The sequence below is a fragment of the Mytilus californianus genome, unplaced genomic scaffold (genome assembly GCF_021869535.1).
Source record: "Mytilus californianus isolate M0D057914Y unplaced genomic scaffold, xbMytCali1.0.p SCAF_10, whole genome shotgun sequence".
Taxonomy (NCBI): Eukaryota; Metazoa; Mollusca; class Bivalvia; order Mytilida; family Mytilidae; genus Mytilus; species Mytilus californianus.
In genome coordinates this window covers 27,263,491-27,286,392 of record NW_026262582.1, presented here as the reverse complement: position 1 = coordinate 27,286,392, position 22,902 = coordinate 27,263,491, and the positions used below count along the sequence as shown (strand labels likewise).

At 31.6% G+C, this 22,902-nt stretch overlaps 1 protein-coding gene and 1 long non-coding RNA gene across 3 annotated transcripts in view; one reads left to right on the top strand and one right to left on the bottom strand.

Annotated features, from left to right (window-relative positions):
* The window catches only part of LOC127717865 (uncharacterized), a 269,710-nt gene that overhangs the window by 25,789 nt on the left and 221,019 nt on the right, over positions 1–22,902 (bottom strand). For both annotated transcript variants that reach the window (XM_052223728.1, XM_052223727.1), the window contains exons 2-3: positions 778–882; positions 8–328 (exon numbers count right to left, since the gene is read on the bottom strand). In XM_052223728.1, the coding sequence (XP_052079688.1) occupies positions 8–328; positions 778–826 (370 nt within the window). In that variant the 5' untranslated portion in view covers positions 827–882. The remainder of the gene's footprint in view (positions 1–7; positions 329–777; positions 883–22,902) is intronic.
* LOC127717866 (uncharacterized) lies at positions 18,927–21,995 on the top strand. The gene is made up of 3 exons (XR_007989445.1): positions 18,927–19,124; positions 21,433–21,501; positions 21,898–21,995. It is a non-coding gene; the product is annotated as an uncharacterized LOC127717866 (long non-coding RNA).

Sequence of the window (22,902 nt, the reverse complement as noted above, 5' to 3'; positions counted from 1 at the left end):
AACTTACATTCGTATTCAATTTCACTTAGTTGAAGTCTCGCTGTGTACTTTAAAAAGGCATACGCACATTCGTATGGTATATCAATGTCTTTTTCAGAAAGTGATTTAATGGTCAGTATTGAAATGCGATCTCGTTCATTTAGTTCTTCTTCATATTTTGTTTTATTTTGTGAAATACCATTCATAACTATAAGTTTGTTCGCAACACCAGCAGTCCACTTTCTGTTGTATTCAGAGCAACAACTTGTGTCATTGGGCAATTTACATATCAAATGAATGTCATTTCCAAATACAACTGTCTGTTCCGATAGAGTCCATTCTACATTGCCTGTAAAAATATAAAAGTTAAAAAATCTGCAAATAAATAACATAACCCTGAAATAATTTCCGCTTGAAAAAACAATGTCAACCGATGCTTTACAATTTCAACGGAAAGAAAGACAACGGTTTGAAATTATGAATCTGAAAATTTAACCATGAATACTTAATTGCACGGTAAAGAAATAAGAGTACATATGTGGAATAAACAGACACACAGTAATATGCACAGTAAAACTCAGTTTATAAAAAGGTCCGAGTCCGATGTTAGAATAGAATATGAAATGTATCAAAATACAAATTTTTGAAATTATTAATAAAAATGATTATAATATTATTTACAACGGGTGAGGTACAAAATCAGAAGGTTGCAGAAATACGCAACTTAGCTCAACCTCAAATTTGGTCATATGCTTTTCAACCTCTTGGAATATTAAAATAATATATATAACATATTACCTATTGCAACTGAAAGGTTAAACAATAACCAATGTAGTAATAACTTCATGATCAGTATTAAATATCTTCTCGTGAGTATCCATTCCGAATCCTTATTGCGTCAATCTGAAACGACAAAATTATTTTCTAAATTCTTGTTTTATAAATCGAAGAGTGCACACGCTGAAATGTCTCACCTACTTTACTGGTCATAACTGAACTAATGTCGATATCTTAGAGAAAAAGGTTGTACAAGTACTTATTCACATTAAATTGACATTACCAATGATCCATGTAAATGAGGTAATAAAAGGTCAGATGAATCGTGTCAGACAAACATGTACGCCTTACAATCATACAGTTAAACTACTGCTTATTGTTTCTGAGAAACAGACCTTATCAAGAAACTTAAGTTTGATCAATGAACCATAAAATGAGGTCAAAGTCAGATAAACTCTGCAAGACAAACATGTATACTTTGAAATCATTGAATTTCCATAGACAAATTTGCTTATAGCTATAGTATCGGAGAAATAGACTAAACCATGAAACGATGAAATTGACCAATTAACCATGAAATAAAATCTGTCAATTGAACTCTTACGATAGACTTATACATCTTATAAAAATTACATGCACTAAATGTAGTTGGCCTTTCGCTCATAGTATATGAGAAACGAAACGGCCTTAAACACGTCTCATGGACACGACTATTTATAAACTGAACATTGACCAATGAACCATGAAAATGAGGTAAAGGTCTGCTCAGATGAAAGCTTCCAGACAGTCATGTTCACCTGACAATCACCACGAACACTTAAAGGGGCATTAGCTGTCAAATTCATGCTCACCGATTTTACTCAAATTCTCATATTTGATTTATAACATACTAAAACGTATATCCAAATTATAAAGTCTAAAATAAACAATTTTCAATGCACCGGCTCGATAATATGTATCACCATTCCGTGTGTATTTAAGTCTAAACGCCATCTAATTAACCATCGAGGTGACCTCCGAAGACTGCCGACGGTCATATAACCCGATATAAACATAAATATAGATATAAATAGATAGCAAACTCGTGCAATTAGGTTTTTCTAGGTCTGTTTGATTTCATATTATAGGTTAAAATATATGTTAATCATCGTTTTTACCTGTATAAGAATGAGTTTTTGTAGATCAAATCAGTCAATCAAATGGTTTACCCTTGTTTCACTTTCAATGTTAACATTCTTTTCCTTTAATAACTGAACACGCCTTATTCATGCGTAACCCAACTCTAGCTAAAGGGTTAAATTGAAGGTCACATGAATATGGATTCATTGAGGTCGAATTATTCACTTGCAAGTGAATAATTCATCAGCGATGTTTCTTAGCTTATTTTGACAAAGTTGAACCAAACTGGCTGCTAAAAGCGAATTATTATTTCACTATTTCACTTTCATTAATGATTGAACAAAAAAAATCATAATCTAATTTTTTGTATATCTCGTAGTTAATGCCCCTTTATAGTAGGGTGCCCAGTCAAAGAATTTGGTCGATTTGGGTTAACGGAATAACACACGGCTGTATTTAATATCAACGGAAAGAAGAGAACAAGCCTCATCGAAATATTGATGTGGTCGTTGTTTACAGTGGTCATAATTTTCTTAAATGTGGGTCAAAGGTCAAAGCTAAAATTTCAAGGAAAACGCAGAGTCACGTTTAGTCAGCTGGCCACCCCTATATAATGCGTTTATAGCAAAATAAATTCGATTAATTCGAAGGATTCTAACTATAGTTTCTATATTTAGGACTAATTTGATATTTATGTTGCCAAATATGGTTCGAGATTGACATTTGTACTTATAGTGTGCACATTTACAATTTTCATTCAGCTGTTAAACAACAGTGACCTTGACCTATTAAAATTTCCAAATTCGGAATTTTTACACAAAATTCGATACAAGTGATCTCTTGAGATGTTTTATAGATATTAACATTGATAAGTTGCCCTCCCAAAATGTTATTTTTCCGTCTTTTGATAGAAGGTGTTCGTAATGATTTTCTGGGTAAATATCCAATTTTCTTTCGGTGAGTGTGGAAGCACATAAAATTGTACTTAGTTACAAAACTGGTGTTCTATTAACGCAGAATGGATTAAATTATCAGGTCTGAGTATATCTTTGCTTTATAGAAATAAGAAAGACTGCAAACGGTGAAAAAGGAGGAGGGTTTTCTGTTAAAGTATATATGAAAATAAAATGACAATTAGAAACACGTTAATCACTCCATCTAACACACTTGTATGCCTTATTGAGCATAAATTGGCCTACAATTGACATGAAGTTAAAAACTATTTATAAAAAAAAGGATGTAAACAACATCAATCTAATTAAAATATAGATCTCTGATTTCGTTATCCTCATATGAGCTTATATACCGTACGGTCTTCAACAATGAGAAAAACTCATACCGTATTGCCGGCTTAAAAAGGCCCGGATATAAAGAAAGGAAACAATTCATTCGAGAAAACTAACGGCCTTATTTATAACAAAACAATTTACCAAAAACAAATTGACTGACATGAACCAACGACAACCATTCAAATGCCGGCTCGATCCTGACTTGGGACAGGCATATAAAGAATGTATAATCCTTTTCTTTAAAAAATTCGACATAATTCAGTCAGTTAGTAAAACATGATGTACAAGTAAAATTCTAGTTTTTACGATAATGATGTTTATGATCATACTTTTCTCAGACTATAAATTGATCAGCTTTCAGTAAGGGGACGACCATTTGATTTCGAAAGGAGGCAGGGGAGAAGGATTTTGAAAATCAATAAATTAACCTGGTATGAACTGAAAATAAAAGACTTTGCACAAGACCGGATGAAAATGATTTCTCTGCAATATGAAATGCAGGATAGTTGAGAATATAAATGTTTACAAAGAAAATAAGCATACGTAGCAACAGATGAAACAAAAGGTCAATCCGGAAAAAAATTCCTGCTGTCAGCTTGGCACATATATAGGTCATTGGCTTCAGTGGTTTGCTCGAACAACACTATTGCCAATTTAGCTTTGAAATTATTGCAGTTGTGTCTGCTGGTGTATAATTTATAGCACGAACAATGATACATTTCTTGTTGTCGTTCACACATAGGGGATTTAGCTTGACAAAATCATGTAAGACCATAACATAGACTTGATGTGCAATATTCCGGATGTGAAACAACACCGACCGATTTGATTCTTATACTACAATTATAACAAAAATATCTATTCAATAAAAAGTTTAAAGTATTGAAAAACAGACACAAAACATATTCCTCCTTAGAATATAATAGTTTACAAAGTTCGCTGGCTATTCAAAACAAATAAATCAACCACACAACAAGCAAAAATGAGAAATGTATTGAGTGACCAATGTCCTTGTTAATGACCCAATAGTGTATTAATGTCACGGGATAATCCGTGTTTAATCAATAACAAAATTTTGACTTAATTTGTGTTTTTAATTGCAAATTTCTTCAAAACTACCTTTATTTCACACATGAAATTTGGCACACACATCTACCGTGTCTTATTGCTTTAATCAGTGATGATACACGTAATAATTTAATATTAATTATTAATTTTAATAATTTAATATTAAAAAAACTGAAACGTATCAATATTTACCAATCACTAGTGCACATCCGAAACACACATTCACAAGTATTACAGTGTGTGAATCTATACGTCATATTAGAAATAATAGTGATATCATTGAATTAGATAGACATTTAACTAACTTACAAGATAAGTAAGTTGAAAGAGGATACTGTAAAAATAAAACAGAGAATGTTATTAGAAACGTTAAAAATACCACAAACAGAAAAACAACTTTATTGAAGGCCAATAGGACAAAGAATGTCCCACTCACTCTCATTACTGAATATAATCCAATGGTAAAAACCTTAGTAAAGTTATAAGAAAACATTGGAGCTATCTGCAAAAAGACAAACAATGCAGTGAAATCTTCACCCAGGTGCCTATCATAGCGTATAAACGTAACAAAAATATCAAAGAATACCTTGCTAAATCAAGGAAATAGTTGGGAGACTTTTGAAGAGGGACCCATGCTTTAATAGTATAAGCAAAAAATCCAGAAACACTGTTAGTTATTATCTTAATTATAGGCAACAAACTTTCATATAAATGAAATTAAATAAAACGGTGTAAAGTCTTGAGATTTATTAGGTATGTTGGTTGAAGGAACCGCATTTAATTATAATTTCTTAGAACATCCAACAAAGGAGGCTGTGAAGGACGAGATACATTGTACGTTCAATAAACTTGGAATTACGAAAGCTGGCATTATCCAAACTCTCGGGGATGATTGCAAAACACATTTTAGAAGTGTCAAAAGAGCTGGACTCAAAGATGCAAGAATTAGATGAGGAATTAGTGAAGGCAGGACGTTACACAGAGCGCCGAAATTTTTTTAAGATTGTCGAGGAGCTGATTGAGGAGTATAAAGAGAAGCTCAGACGCTACAAAGAAACAATTATAAGAAAACCAGCACAAAGTGGATACAAACCCAAGGACAAGTTCAAAAGGAAATTTTAAGTTTATTATTATTCCGATAGTGGGATTAATTTACCAGCTTTTAGCTCAAGTTCTTATCCGTCTTCTTGTTATGTACTTGGGATTAGTCTATAGAATTCTACGTGAGTGAGACACATACATTTATACTTAGTTTTAGTGAATATTAAATGCAAGCTTTACTGTTTTTAAACTAGACTTTAATATCTTTTTGTGTATATATTTTTTATCGTTATGGGAAATTTTCTTATACTATCTTGGATTTATTAAATCATTTAGCTACTAGGTGTGTTCTCCTTTTTCTATTGGTAAGCTGTAATCTTTTGCGCATGTACATTACAGGTAACTCCTCCCTAAATCTGTCTGGTCCACATGTTCTCATTTTCTTGGTGAGAACATGGCGAACAGATCGTTAAAAAAGTCTGATCATAGATACATCTATGGTCTGATAAAAAGAAAAAATGCAGAAAACGGAACAAATTAAGATCCCGAATAAAAAAAAAGCGACTCGAGCTGAGTCTAGTAGAAAATTCGTTCTGAACTTGTCAACAAAGTCATTGACGAATAATGAAATCCTCCTATTAGGAAAGGGAATGGAATTTATCCCTAATCCAAAACGTAATAATATACGAAAACAAATATTAATGGATTTTGACGAGCTAACTAGAAAAATGAGATGTAAATTCCATTACTCAGGAAAAAAACAACAACAAACATATTCATCCATTATATTTGCAATCGGGGCATATACCACCCAGGGGGAAGGTTGCCCTAGAAAATTACTTAATTGACACAAAACTAGATATATCAAAACTGGAGGTTAAACAGTTTAGAGACAATTTGTCAAAATTAGAACGCAAAGCTCTAATAGAACTAAAACATAATGATAGCATTTATATATCTAAAGCCGATAAAAATAACACAACAGTGATTGTAAATAAGATCGATTACATCAAAGCAGGAACAAGTCACCTTAACAGTAATCATTACTTGAAAATAAATGAACCAACTACTAACGTTGTTGTCAAATCTATAAAAGCTGTTGTTGAAAATCTATATAGGAAAAAAGAAATAGATTCACAAACTTATAATTTCTTGAAGAATAATACCGAATCAAAACATGGACACATGTACCTTCTTCCAAAAATACATAAAATCAATCTAGAAATAATTAATGAGGCATTTCGAGATGGTCAAATAGTTGGAAACATAAACATTCCTTACCGACCAATCATCAATAAGTGTAGCTCTCCCACGAGACGCATTGAAAGATTACTGAATCTAATTTTAAAACCATTATTGAAGAGGCACAACTTTTACATTCAAGATACAAAAGACTTCATTAATAAAATAGAGTCACATGAGGTCAAGAAAGAGTGCATTCTTATTGCCTATGATGTAACGTCAATGTACACAAATATGAACATTGATAACTTAGAAGAAACAGTTATCAATGCATAAGAATCAATTGACACACAAGAATATACTTTAAAAATTCCCAACAAAAAATATTTAACGGCATTTGTTAAATTAATACTAAGAAACAATGAATTTGAATTCAATGGACAATTATACAAACAAATTATAGGAGCGCCTATGGGTGGTATATTTTCTCCGACATGCACAGATTTACATCTGTCTGTACTATTAATAAATATCTTAGATAAGTTCCAATGGAGAGAAAACATCAAATTACACTGTCAATACAGAGATGACGGTTTTATGGTCTTCACAGGCGCATTAAAACAGGTTGAAGATTTCTTTAACATAGCGAACAAAATTGACCCTCTGCTTAAATTCACATGAAGGCCAATAAGACAAAGAATGTTCCACTCACTCTCATTACTAAATATAATCCAATGGTAAAAACGTTAGTAAAGTTATAAGAAAACATTGGAGCTATCTGCAAAAAGACAAACAATGCAGTGAAATCTTCACCCAGGTGCCTATCATAGCGTATAAACGTAACAAAAATATCAAAGAATACCTTGCTAAATCAAGGAAATAGTTGGGAGACTTTTGAAGAGGGACCCATGCTTTAATAGTATAAGCAAAAAATCCAGAAACACTGTTAGTTATTATCTTAATTATAGGCAACAAACTTTCATATAAATGAAATTAAATAAAACGGTGTAAAGTCTTGAGATTTATTAGGTATGTTGGTTGAAGGAACCGCATTTAATTATAATTTCTTAGAACATCCAACAAAGGAGGCTGTGAAGGACGAGATACATTGTACGTTCAATAAACTTGGAATTACGAAAGCTGGCATTATCCAAACTCTCGGGGATGATTGCAAAACACATTTTAGAAGTGTCAAAAGAGCTGGACTCAAAGATGCAAGAATTAGATGAGGAATTAGTGAAGGCAGGACGTTACACAGAGCGCCGAAATTTTTTTAAGATTGTCGAGGAGCTGATTGAGGAGTATAAAGAGAAGCTCAGACGCTACAAAGAAACAATTATAAGAAAACCAGCACAAAGTGGATACAAACCCAAGGACAAGTTCAAAAGGAAATTTTAAGTTTATTATTATTCCGATAGTGGGATTAATTTACCAGCTTTTAGCTCAAGTTCTTATCCGTCTTCTTGTTATGTACTTGGGATTAATCTATAGAATTCTACGTGAGTGAGACACATACATTTATACTTAGTTTTAGTGAATATTAAATGCAAGCTTTACTGTTTTTAAACTAGACTTTAATATCTTTTTGTGTATATATTTTTTATCGTTATGGGAAATTTTCTTATACTATCTTGGATTTATTAAATCATTTAGCTACTAGGTGTGTTCTCCTTTTTCTATTGGTAAGCTGTAATCTTTTGCGCATGTACATTACAGGTAACTCCTCCCTAAATCTGTCTGGTCCACATGTTCTCATTTTCTTGGTGAGAACATGGCGAACAGATCGTTAAAAAAGTCTGATCATAGATACATCTATGGTCTGATAAAAAGAAAAAATGCAGAAAACGGAACAAATTAAGATCCCGAATAAAAAAAAAGCGACTCGAGCTGAGTCTAGTAGAAAATTCGTTCTGAACTTGTCAACAAAGTCATTGACGAATAATGAAATCCTCCTATTAGGAAAGGGAATGGAATTTATCCCTAATCCAAAACGTAATAATATACGAAAACAAATATTAATGGATTTTGACGAGCTAACTAGAAAAATGAGATGTAAATTCCATTACTCAGGAAAAAACAACAACAAACATATTCATCCATTATATTTGCAATCGGGGCATATACCACCCAGGGGGAAGGTTGCCCTAGAAAATTACTTAATTGACACAAAACTAGATATATCAAAACTGGAGGTTAAACAGTTTAGAGACAATTTGTCAAAATTAGAACGCAAAGCTCTAATAGAACTAAAACATAATGATAGCATTTATATATCTAAAGCCGATAAAAATAACACAACAGTGATTGTAAATAAGATCGATTACATCAAAGCAGGAACAAGTCACCTTAACAGTAATCATTACTTGAAAATAAATGAACCAACTACTAACGTTGTTGTCAAATCTATAAAAGCTGTTGTTGAAAATCTATATAGGAAAAAAGAAATAGATTCACAAACTTATAATTTCTTGAAGAATAATAACGAATCAAAACATGGACACATGTACCTTCTTCCAAAAATACATAAAATCAATCTAGAAATAATTAATGAGGCATTTCGAGATGGTCAAATAGTTGGAAACATAAACATTCCTTACCGACCAATCATCAATAAGTGTAGCTCTCCCACGAGACGCATTGAAAGATTACTGAATCTAATTTTAAAACCATTATTGAAGAGGCACAACTTTTACATTCAAGATACAAAAGACTTCATTAATAAAATAGAGTCACATGAGGTCAAGAAAGAGTGCATTCTTATTGCCTATGATGTAACGTCAATGTACACAAATATGAACATTGATAACTTAGAAGAAACAGTTATCAATGCATAAGAATCAATTGACACACAAGAATATACTTTAAAAATTCCCAACAATAAAGATTTAACGGCATTTGTTAAATTAATACTAAGAAACAATGAATTTGAATTCAATGGACAATTATACAAACAAATTATAGGAGCGCCTATGGGTGGTATATTTTCTCCGACATGCACAGATTTACATCTGTCTGTACTATTAATAAATATCTTAGATAAGTTCCAATGGAGAGAAAACATCAAATTACACTGTCAATACAGAGATGACGGTTTTATGGTCTTCACAGGCGCATTAAAACAGGTTGAAGATTTCTTTAACATAGCGAACAAAATTGACCCTCTGCTTAAATTCACATGAAGGCCAATAAGACAAAGAATGTTCCACTCACTCTCATTACTAAATATAATCCAATGGTAAAAACGTTAGTAAAGTTATAAGAAAACATTGGAGCTATCTGCAAAAAGACAAACAATGCAGTGAAATCTTCACCCAGGTGCCTATCATAGCGTATAAACGTAACAAAAATATCAAAGAATACCTTGCTAAATCAAGGAAATAGTTGGGAGACTTTTGAAAAGGGACCCATTCTTTAATAGTATAAGCAAAAAATCCCGAAACACTGTTAGTTATTATCTTAATTATAGGCAACAAACTTTCATATAAATGAAATTAAATAAAACGGTGTAAAGTCTTGAAATTTATTACGTATGTTGGTTGAAGGAACCGCATTTAATTATAAAAACAAATTGACGGACATGAACGACAACCATTCAAATGCCGGCTCGATCCTGACTTGGGACAGGCATTTAAAGAATGTATAATCCTTTTCTTTAAGAATTTCGACATAATTCAGTCAGTTAGTAAAACATGATGTACAAGTAAAATTCTAGTTTTTACGATAATGATGTTTATGATCATACTTTTCTCAGACTATAAATTGATGACGTCCTTTCATCAGCTTTCAGTAAGGGGACGACCATTTGATTTCGAAAGGAGGCAGGGGAGAAGGATTTTGAAAATCAACAAATTGGCCTGGAATGAACTGAAAATAAAAGACTTTGCACAAGACCGGATGAAAATGATTTCTCTGCAATATGAAATGCAGGATAGTTGAGGATATAAATGTGTACAAAGAAAATAAGCATACGTAGCGACAGATGAAACAAAAGGTCAATCCGGAAAAAAATTCCTGCTGCCAGCTTGGCAACTATATAGGTCATTGACTTCAGTGGTTTGCTCGGACAACCCTATTGCCAATTTAGCTTTGAAATTATTGCAGTTGTGTCTGCTGGTGTATAATTTATAGCACGAACAATGATACATTTCTTGTTGTCGTTCACACATAGGGGATTTCGGTTGACAAAATCATGTAAGACCATAGGAAGCGTACTAGGGTTATCATTGAACTTTTTTTCCAAAATTCAAAATGTTCTCATCTAAAATTTTACGATTTTGACTTTCAATTAGACATTTACTAGAATTTAAGGGAAATACACAAGATAAGTATACACAAATCTTTAAATCTGTGGGCCAGGTGAGTTAATAAAATTATCCGCTCAAAAAAATAAGCGAGCGTAAAAAGAAAAGAAATAAAAATCTCTCCCCCCCCCCCTTTCAAGAGTATCAAATGGTTGTTCCCAAAAGACTGTCAATACATCAAAAAAAAAATTATTTGTATAATATTTCGTACATAAACGACAGTGCATCATAAGCCTCTAAAGGCTGGTTGATATAAATATGCACGTTTATTGACTACATATGTTTAAAATTGTAATATATTGTATTTCATGTACATGTACCAAGCTGTACTTTAAAATAAAAAAATATCTATCTATCTATCTTCATCACACTTGTGCCACGGAAGTACTAAATTCTTCAATGTTTGCAGGTTTAATAATCCCACGCTAACGTTACGAAATATTGATTGATCTTATTGTTTGTCAAGGAACACCTGTTTCACTTGCACCCAGCGATTCACATAGGAATTCTGTGAATTATATTATATCAAGGCAGAACAGTTCAGAGGCGGATTTAGGGGGTGACAGGGGGCGCCGGTCCCCTCCTTATGTGGCTACATATATGGTGAATGCATAAAATTTTAAGATGTCAAACTCCTAACGTTGCCTAGTTTTGTCCCCCCCCCCCTTTTTCCCTTTTCAAAATCCTGGCTCCGTATCTGCAGTGTATACCGTAAACTGTATATATAGTAAATGAATGGAAGTAAAATGAAATAATATAATACTCCCATAGTATATTTAACTACATGGTATTCCGTTACTGCTTGGCTGATTATAGTTCGGTTATCGTTTGCACATTGCTTTTTATAATCACACTATATACTTTTATGAATAAAATTTCTAAATGTACAAAAAAAAACTTTGGGCATGATTACGCTGTCATTTAAAAAAAAGTTATCTGTAGAGGCAAATTTGTGAATCGAAAAAAAAATAAAACTATAAACTTCATTTCGGATTAAATGGTAATTGGTTTCAAGACGTCCAGTGGCAAATAGTCCCTTTTTTCAGTTCGGAGAATTAATAAATAGTAATAGTATAATTAGAGGCATATATATACATATTTGTATATGTCTCTCTTATAATCCATAGTTCAGAAATGTCAATATATTATACTTTGTCGTATCAGAAATCATTCTGGACATAAACAAAATATATATCATAGAAATGTTCTTACTTTATGAATCATAATTGCTATGAAGATAAAGTTCCACAAGACTGTGTTGCGCAAAACGGATCGGTATGGTAGTTATTCAAAAGCTACGGGAGTAATATGATTTTTTAATCCGCATTTCAGAAATGTCAATAAATACTTTGTTTTATCAAAAAATATTCTGAAAAAAGCAATGTATCTACCGAAATTTGCTTACTTTACGAATCTTAAGTTGCTATGAGGAACAAAAAGTACACAAGGCATAATAAAAAAAGACTATATAAATATCCATTTTAATGCGATATTATCCGAACTTAGGGCGTATACGTAACGGAAAACCTTCAGCTTGAAAGTTTTCATTCGTATGACGTCATGTTATGACATGACGTTATTGCGCCAAGATCATTCATGAAATTTCGCGGAATTCTATTTTATTTTGATTTTATACATTGTTTAAGCTCTTGTGCATTAATTCTTTTTGTTATGCATTAGAATAGGAATAACAGTTCTGTAGTTTCTTTTTCAATTCTAATTTGAACACAACAAAATCGACATAATGTTTGCACATAAGTAATGATACATGTGGATCTACGTGGGAGGTAAATAGTAACAGCCATCAATATGTACATCTATGAGTCTACGCTAAGTATAGATATATCGAGAATTTTATCACGCTGTTGTTTACAAAGCGAATGAAGGACGTCATATTAGAATTATTTGTATTTCATTAGCCTGATACAGTCGGAAAGCTGACCCCGGTTTGACCCCATTTCTTAAAGCAACAATGGAAGTCATGTGATTACCATATATGGGCATTTTTTTACCAAAAAAAGTGAAGCTCGTTTTTTAGAATTTGTAGTTTTTTGCATGAATTAAAACTAATTTGCTTTTAAGTGAACATTCTTGAGTATATAAGAAATATATTGATTCACTCAATTATGGATTAAACTAATTTTTTCTCTCAAAATGTATCTTCAAAGTCTAGGTGTTGACCAAAAAAATCGGTCACTGGAAATTAAAATCGTAATTTTCTTTCTTAACTTCTGGGGAAGCTATGCTGAATTTAAATTATGTTATGTAACATAACTTTGACTATGATATGTCAAATTTGTGCCACTTAATACGCTGTAATACGCAAATGTGCCACTTCGATGTGTCAATATTTCTGACGAAGCGGGGCCGATAGTAGTTTACGAGTTACGTCCCTTTGTTTGACACTCTCATGATCAAACTATTATTATATTAAAAGAACCATATGCTGTTATTTACATGAGGATATTAAATAATTTTATTGAATATATTTTGATACTAAAGACATGTGCCAAAAAATTAGCGAAACACATTTTATCACTTTTCAGAACTCAGTCTCAGTGAAATACTCAAATAGGCCCTATGTCAGTATGTGCCATAATATTATTATTCCAAGAGTTAACTAATATTTATATTTTGGTAAGTATTTATACTGCTGTAACCAAATTATTTCAACACAGAAATAAATTTCTACTTTAATCATACAAGGGGTAGCCAAAATATTCATGAATAATGGATAATGACAGGATTAAAATGATCAAATACAGGAACTCCTTTTCATTACTGATACTAGCTGCGGAACCGTAGCTCTTAGGTCCTTATGCTATTTTTTGACTATTTGCGGACCATAGACTATGGTCCGCAAATAGTCAAAAAATAACATGAGGACCTAAGAGCTACGGTTCCGCAGCTATACTGATACCTGATCCTACCTTTTTCATTTAAACTTAAACAAGGCCATAATGAAAGTATTCTGAATGTAAATTCTTCATTATTTGAAATAAAAGGAAATTAGTTTGCAATTCTTGTATGAACAAACTAAATATAACAATAACATGTAAATTGTGTCTCACTGATTCCATGCAGATTCTAATGAATGGACTCAAATTATATAAAAAAAAACACTAAACCAATAAATAAATGGTTCTAATCATGAACTTGAAAATAGATAAGAACAAAAAAGACTGGGTCTAATATTTTTCTTCTTCTATTTAATCTTTTTTAACAATTATGCATTTTTATATTTATATAAAAGTATTTCAGAGCAGATTCTGAGTGCTTAGTCAACAATATTCATTATGTTTTAGATCACAAGTCATAAGTAAGTCACACTTCATGTCAGTATGAACATGCTTTGAATAAGAGTGATTAAAATGCTAGTCTGAAAGCGATTGTTTTAAGTTCATATAAATTATTTAGGACAAGACTTTTTCATTTACCTTTGGCAGTTTTGCAGGATTTCTTCATCACAAATTTTTTTATAATATTATAAACGATGAATGAGTTTTGGTTAAGGTTGTGTAAAGACAGTATACGATTTCCTTACCTTGTTTTAGTTAAGTCAAACATAAACATAGACTTAAAGAGAATAATTAATCCAGTCCAATATTCACAGATATCTCGCCATTGCTTTTTCAAACAAAAACACTAAATGTGTGTACATTGTGTAAAGATGCAAGTTGGCATCGATGTGTAAGATAAAAAAACTACAATGTCAAAAAATGTCTTTCGTTTGGAATTTAGTTCGAACGGGGTTTCCTAAGGGGTGATAGAACGTTAGACTTGATTTTTGTTTTAACTTTGAGATACTTATTATTAATTTTTTATATAATTTGTATATTCTTTGTTTATCTGGAAAAAAAAGAAGAAAAAAATAACAGACAATTTCGCATAATTCTTAAACGACGATCAAAGGCACTACGTTATTTTTAAAAGACGGACAATTTATAACATGTTTAAGTATTATTTACTTTGATAATAAGAACCATGCTTGAAAAATCGAAAGAAATCTATTTCTGACCCTAATGGCAAGTAAGAAACAGAAAAAAGAAAAAATTCCAAATTGGCGCCAAATTATTTTTTCCGCGAAATTAACGCAATTTCAGAATGGCGGGTTTTAATATCAGTCCCATTGTTGTCTTAAGAAAGTAGCAACAACGGTCGTTTCTAAGGGCTTGCTTTCCGACTGATACCTGAATACTCACATGAAAATTGGGTATCAAAATGATTTAATCATTTTAACTCTTTCAGTGCCAGGGAATATTTCGCAATTTTCCTTTTACTGCCAAGCTTGTTTTTTTCTAAAGTACACAAGAATATTTGCCGTCAGTGACGATAACAATAACGTCGCGTCATAAGATTTTGCGTAAAAGGGTACGACGTCTTTCAGTGATTGCATTTGAACGGCAATTTTGAGAAGTTTTGCTTCCGTATACGTAGAAGTAAATTGTACTTTTTCGGTAATAATTTTATTAAAAATCTCAGGGGCATAAGCAGAATTAACTTTCTTATTTCTTTTTAAATTCGAAGAGATGGTTCCAGCGCTCAAACAAACAGTTGATAGTTGAGCTTCCTCACGGGGTTTTTGATTATGTAATTACTTGGTCGTTTTTTAGTGATTATTTGATTACCAGACCAAATATTTCATGATTATTTGATTATTTGATAATCTAGGAGTGTTTTTTTTATACGCCCGTTTACGAGAAGTATTATGGTATACCGTTGTCCGTCCGTCCGTCCGTCGTCAACATATCGGATAAAAACGCTTTAACCAATTTGCATAAAACTTTGGTGAATTGTTAATATCTATTGACGTGAGCTCCCTTTCTTTTTTTTTATAAATTTTAGATTTTACGTTTCCGAGTTATGGGGTTGTATTATAAAGAAATTTACCAAATCAAAAACTATTATCTTCGAATCGTGCTGCAAAAAAGTTTCAATAAAATTTTAATTGTGAAAAATAAAAGCGGCAAAATCAAGAGAACTAAACACCGTATTTGTTCACTCTGCGGTCTTTATTATTTTTTTTTTTACAGCAGATATATTTTTTTTCTTTTTTTTTTGAAAGAGAGAATGTATAGATGGATGCAATTTAGAAATTCGATTTAAAATGCACATGTATGATCCTTTCGTTCGTATGTTATATATAATTGGCAGTGATTGGGGTTAAATTCTGGTAAACTTTACATTAATTATACAGAGAAAATTCGACATTTTCCTGCGATTAAAAAACCAATAAATATAATTTTTTATGACTGCATAAAAAAACTTTATATCATATTTACTTTGATAATCTAAAAGAAAACTTGCATTCACTGTCCCTCTTTTCTCGCTATTGGAGAAAAACAGATTTTTCCTATATACACTGAACAACACAAATGAATCACCATTTCTTTCCATACATAGAAATTTTTTATAAAACATAATCTTAAAATGAATCCCCGGGTTTAAGAGAAATTTTCGTTTTTGTGGCGACAATGTGAATTTCAACCAAACAATAGTCAAAAATCAAAAGTAAGCTATTTTCAAATTGGTCATTACAGAAAAATAAGATAAAAATTTTAACATCGTACTAATTTTTCATTGTTTTTAGGTGAAAAGATTCACGCGACTTTCGTTTTTGCAACATGTTTATGCCCCACCTATATGGGCATTGTGTTTTCCGGTCTGTGCGTCCGTTCGTTCGTCCGTCTGTCCCGCTTCAGGTTAAAGTTTTTGGTCAATGTAGTTTTTGATGAAGCTGAAGTGCAATCAACGTGGAACTTAATACACATATTCCCAATGATATGATCTTTTAAATTCTAATGTCAAATTAGAGTTTTGACCCCAATTTCACGGTCCACTGAACATAGAAAACGATTGTGCGAGTGGAGCATCCGTGTAGTGTGGACACATTCTTTTTCATTTTTGTGTTGACAAATTGATTTTTTTGAGAAGTTTTTGTTGATGTTGATGACCCCAGTAACATTGTGTAAAATTTGGACTCATTTCAAGCACTTATAAAGCAGTCATAGATTTGGCTGATATGATCATAGGTACATGTACTTGGGGACAGGACGATTTTTTTTTACCTTCCCCTATTTTCCAAAAAATATATACATCAGTAACATCTGTGGATAGTAAACATTGAATTGATAGTAAATATCAAATACAAGTTATTTATAGTATATTCATCATTTTATGTTCTTATAATACAGAAAAAAACGCAAAAATAATTGAAATTAATAGAAAATGATAAAATAATGGATTTTGGAAAAAGGGAGAGGGCCAAAAAAAAAATTGTCCTGTCCCCAAGTACCTATGGATATGATGACAGAGAGTTATAATGATGGACGAAAAACTTTAAAAGTATGGAAAAAGGTAGTTTTTTTAATCTTATGCACCGTATGGTTATCAATGCATACACATTATACCAATAAAATACATCGGATAACCTTAAACTGTCAAGATTATAGCTTTCAAGCAACAGCTTATTGAGGATCTCGCCAAAGACCACATGATGCAAAGAAACGAAAATCAAGACAATTTAGACAAAATAAGAATAAAAATGGAATAAGGAAGTTGCCCGGTCATCGAGAGAAAGACTGTGATGTTTGTTCAGACAGGAATGGTTACGGGGGTCGAAGGAGGAGAAGGACAGTGTATCGAGTATGCAGTAAGGGGGTGCGCCGGGATTGTAAAGATAATCATAAGTGTGTTGAATCTTGATTAAAAAGATATTATTTGTTTCTGATTAAAAAAAACGTTTTTATTGTAATACCAGGTATCGTTTAAAAATGGAGAAGTGAAAACATAAGACAACCCACCACACCTACATGAATAAATGATTGATAATGCATCAAATCCCCATCCCCTCCCATAAAGATGGCTCTGTAGGATCACGACAAGCACTTTAATTACTCAACTTTACTTTTCCCTTGATGGCATTTTTAATTGATTTTTCGGTCATTCTGGTATTTGAAATCGCTCTTCGAACGTTTTTAGGCTTCTTTTTTGTTTCGATAATTCCATAATTCGGATCTGGACCACTACTGAAGATTCATTATTTGCAACAAAATTGGTTTCAGTAATTAAACATTTCGACTGCTATCATTAATGAGTGAAACTTCTCCATTTCTTTAATATGATTTTTTTTATATAAAACATAACAGAAAAATCAGCAGAAAGTCCACAAAATGAAAACAAATTGAAATAATTTATATATATATATATATATATACTCTATAAAAGTATGGCCGACGCAACTAAAATGAAAATTTGAAAGCACTTTGCATGCATAACGTTACGTTGTGTTACGGCACAGTTCTTCGTCTGTGTAGCCACTCCCATAGTACACACAAGAGGCAACGTCACTAAAGCCTATTGTTCGACGTAAGGAAAAAAACATCGGCCGAAAATCGGCCCGTGGCAGTCAACGTAGTATTTACAAATCGGCCTAAAATCGGCCCGTGGCACAGAAAACGTTAACAAGAAGTTTATGAAATTCACTTTCTGCTATTTGTGTCTTAACATTTTTCACACACAATTGAATAACCAAGTAAATATGGAATACAAATATAAAAAAATTCTATAAAATAACTTTCTCATTTTATACTTTCTAAAATCTGAGAATTTGTTTTCTATTTCTCCCTTTTTTACTTCAATAAACGATGCCTTTGATAACTGCTTGTGTGATCTATATTTAGAAAACTTGTATACTTTGTATACGTCGGAAGTTTTTTTTTTTTTTTTTTTTTTTTTTTTTAACATTAGTGAATATACATGTATTTATTACATTGGTAGCAATGAATTACATTGATTTCCCAGTCAAATAAAAACCGATAATTTCACATGTGAAATAAACGTGGTTATTTCACTCCCTGACGTCATACAACAATAGGCGTTGTCAAGACGTCGATAACGTCGGATCAAAACAAATTGTGAATGCGTAGAAAAAAGATATAGTTCCTTACATTTTCTACATTAATTTCATTAAATAAAGCCATTTGCCACTGTAATAAAAAGAATAACTAATCAAAGAATTCAAATATCGAAAAATATTCAACTCGTGATCGAACAACACTGATAATTAACTCATACGCTACGCGCATTCGTGAATTAATGTGTTGTTCGGTCACTCGTTGAATATTTTTCTCTATTTGAATTCTTCGATTAGTTATTCTATAAATAATAGGAATCATTCACGACTTTTCACGCGTGGCGTCGCTGCGGTTCCATAAGTGGTTACTTGAACGCTTCAATCACGTAAAACGCTTGCATCTGTATTTACAACGTAAACAATGGCATCCGATGATTACAATACCTGGTCTGTTCCAGAACTAACGTTACGTGGAGCTGTCACAAGAGACAGAAATATAGATCTTATAGAAAGGTAAACGATGTATTTACAAAATATTGAGATTTCTTCTATTATAAGCGGAAACGCCGCTACAGTACATTGCCAAAAAGCTTTCGTCACCTACATTTTTGGGCTATATATTTCATATAAAAAGACGTTTATTCGAGGTATTTATGGTTGTATTTTTACAAATAATGTGTTGAAAAACGCTGAATTGTATATAAAGAGTATTTGTTTGTTTTGTCATAGCTCTTTCATCAGTTGTTTTTATCTGTTTATTTTCTCCTGATGTGAACACATATAGGTCTACTATTTTTTACAATTTAATTTGGTTGAAATATAAATATATAGCAAGATTGTTTATAATAGACAATAATATTTATGTTGTTATCTCAGAAGAAAATGAAAATAAACAAATAATTATTCTGCTGTTGGTACCAAGTTGCATAAAATCAAATCAGAAATGTCCCCTAAATAATCTTTTGAAGTGCAATTTTATATGAAATATTTAGTGTGAAATACCAAGTGACAAATACATGTACCCCAAGTTAGAAAAAAAAAACAAAATAAAAACCCCACTGAACATATAAATAGTCATGAATATATAATTAAACTTTCTATGATACATTTAAATGATTTTGTATAATAATAATTAAAAATAGGGGTTCTTATACAGATATTATCTGTTGGCCATGAAATGTGATACAGACCATGCAGACTGGGCAAGGGAAAATTAAATTTAACTTGTTATATATATAATTGGACTATTATACTAATAGTCTATTAGTCCCAGTTATATATAAACAATTTATTACTTTTGAAAATGGGACAATTACACAAGGAAAGTATTAAATCCTCCCAATACCACTTTTAAACAAGACATGATTCTACATTTTTAAACTTTAAATCTTTTAATATGTCTCAGCTTCATCAACTTAAAAAAAAAGACACTGTAAAAAAATATAAAGGCCCTTCTCTGCAAACTTTTTACATATAACATGATGGGGCCATTTTTTGGAAATTTTAAAAGATATGTACATCTATAATGAAGTTTTATTTGCAATTCAAGTTCAAACAAGGAATTATTTAAATATGGAATAATTTCAAATTCTGCAAAATTGATTAGAACATAATTATGAAAACTAACCCAACTAAATATTTTTTAAACTTAGAAATGTGGTCCCTATACATGTAGTTCTACGTCCTTTTTGAATCCTATCTGTTCTTGGCAGATAATCTTATAAGATTCTAAATAGTTTTCTAAACTATTATACTCTAGAAAAAAATGTTCCTAAACTAGTAAAAAGGGTTATACCTCTGTTGTTTGAAGGGCTAAGCCTATTAAAACATCTTCCTTTGAATATGGGTTAAATAAATTTTCTCTCCAATATAAAGAACTTCTTGCTAGAGAGAAAATTTTATTAATTTTTAAGAAAAAAGTAGTGTTTTATAATTATATAAACATATCATGCCCAACAATCAGCATACAAAATTTTTTCAAAATTTCATTAGTTATACCATTAAATCCACATGATATCGTGTTTTTCAAATATTTCATGGCAAGCAGAATTTAATCTATGTAACAGTACTTTAAAAAATCTTTACCTACATGTTTTTAAAAAATTCAAACCATTCCTTAGCTTGTTTAATTAAACTTTGGCTGGAACATGCATTAAATATTTGTCACTGGACATTAAGATTCCAACAATCAATCAATATATTTGAACTTGAATCATTGATTTCTTTCCTTTTTGTCTTACCTTGACAGAGTCCAAAAGCAAGACATAGCATATATAAGGTATGCTGTTTTCAGTGTCACCAACAATGTATTAGTTAGTAAAGTAATATAAAATAGTGAAATATTGCAGACATTTTCTACTGGTAGATATTTGTACATGTAACCATGAAAGACAATATATTCATTATACAGTTTTCATGATTAATCGCACAGGCACTTGTCTCAGAAAAAAATTTCCTATATACCTTAATATAACACGTGTTATAGGAATTTTTTTTCTGAGACAAGTGCCTGTGATTAATCGCTAGCCCTTCAAGGCCAGGCCAGATACTTTTTTGTAAGTTAGTATAGATAATTGTTAATGTGTCAATCCTAGTCAGGAGCCTTTAATTTAGTAGTTATAGTTGGTTAATTTCTGATATATATACATATATATTTGTTTTTTTATTGTCTTATTTTATAATTTAAAATCAAGCCATTAGTTTTCTAGTTTGAATTTTCTTTCATTTTTGAATGTTGTGACCTTTGTAGCTGACTAGTACAATGTGATTTTTTCTTGACTGTATTTTATTTAATATTTTGACTTTTTTTTATCTTTTGTAGAATCAATTAGAAGAGCCAAAATTTATAAGCTTAGATTCAAAACATTCTGGAGGAGCAGATTGTGTGAAGGTATTTATCCTTTTATAGCCTCAATCTATATCACAAAAATGTATTTGTGTTAAAATATACAATTACCATTAAGAGAGTTGATTTTTTGTAAGACCAAGTAAAGGTTACAGGTCCTAATCTCTGTTGGGAAAATGGTATTGTACAGTTTTATTTTAGTACTGGTGAACTCTACCGTTACAGACTCGTATGATAATAATACACCTGAAACTCCACAGATGTACGTGTATATCTTCCGAATCCAGCCACACTGATTAGATGTCGCTTTTCAATATAAATTTTTATGAAACCAGACTGGATTAAAATAAAATTTTCTCGTGTAATTTGATGAAATTTAAATTATCTCCACTAGTTTACTCACTAAACAACAGGACTAATTTGTTAACATTTTCTTTACAGAAGCCAGCAGAAGTCAAGAGAAATAAAAAGAATGGAACAAAAGAAAAATTGAAAAAGAACAGTGAAATGACAAAATTAAATATTTTTTTTGCATTTCTTATTGTTGTTATCTTGTGTATTGTTGACCAAGACAGCAAAGAAAACCATCGAAAAGCTGTTCAGACAGAAAATGGCAGATGCTACACATGATCAAACAAAAGATAAAAAAACACTTCTAAGAAAAAATTTGTTCAATGCTGGACCAAATGAAATGCATGAGGATATTTATAATCTGAAAAAAAATGCTTTGCTGAGCGCAGCCTGATACGACCGCAGAGGTCGAACCCTGAACAGTTGGGACAAATTTGGACACAATATTCAAGCTTGATACTGTCTGAATTTGGATTGTAATCAAATTTTTGACATAATATAGGTTTCTGACACAAAATAAATGTGGTCAAAGATCTTATAAATCCATTGCGCAATACTGTGCAATTGAAGATTTCTTCTTGAAATTTTTCAAAAATTCGAAATTTTAAAAATGTTAAAAATTTATTGTGAACAAAAATTTTGAAAAAAATTCCCCCCCCCCCCAGTTTTTGAAACCCCCCTTGGAGCAATAACCCCAAAACTCAATCCCAGCCTTTCCTTTGTAGTATGGAACCTTGTAGTACAATTTCAGAGAGATCCATACACTTACACACAAGTTATTGTCTGGAAACTAGAAAAATGCGTTTTTGGCCCCTAATTCCTACATGTTTGGGGCAATTAACCCCAAACTCAATCCCAGCCTTCCCTTTCTTATATGGAACCTTGTGGTACAATGTCAGAGAGATCCATACTTACACACAAGTTATTGTCTGGAAACTAGAAAAATGCTTGTTTTTGGCCCCTTTTTGGCCCTTAATTCCTAAACTGTTGGCGCTATAACCCCTAAAATGAATCCCAACCTTCTACTTGTGGTATTAAACATTGTGGTACAATTTCAGAGCAATCGAAATACTTATACACAAGTTATTATCCTGA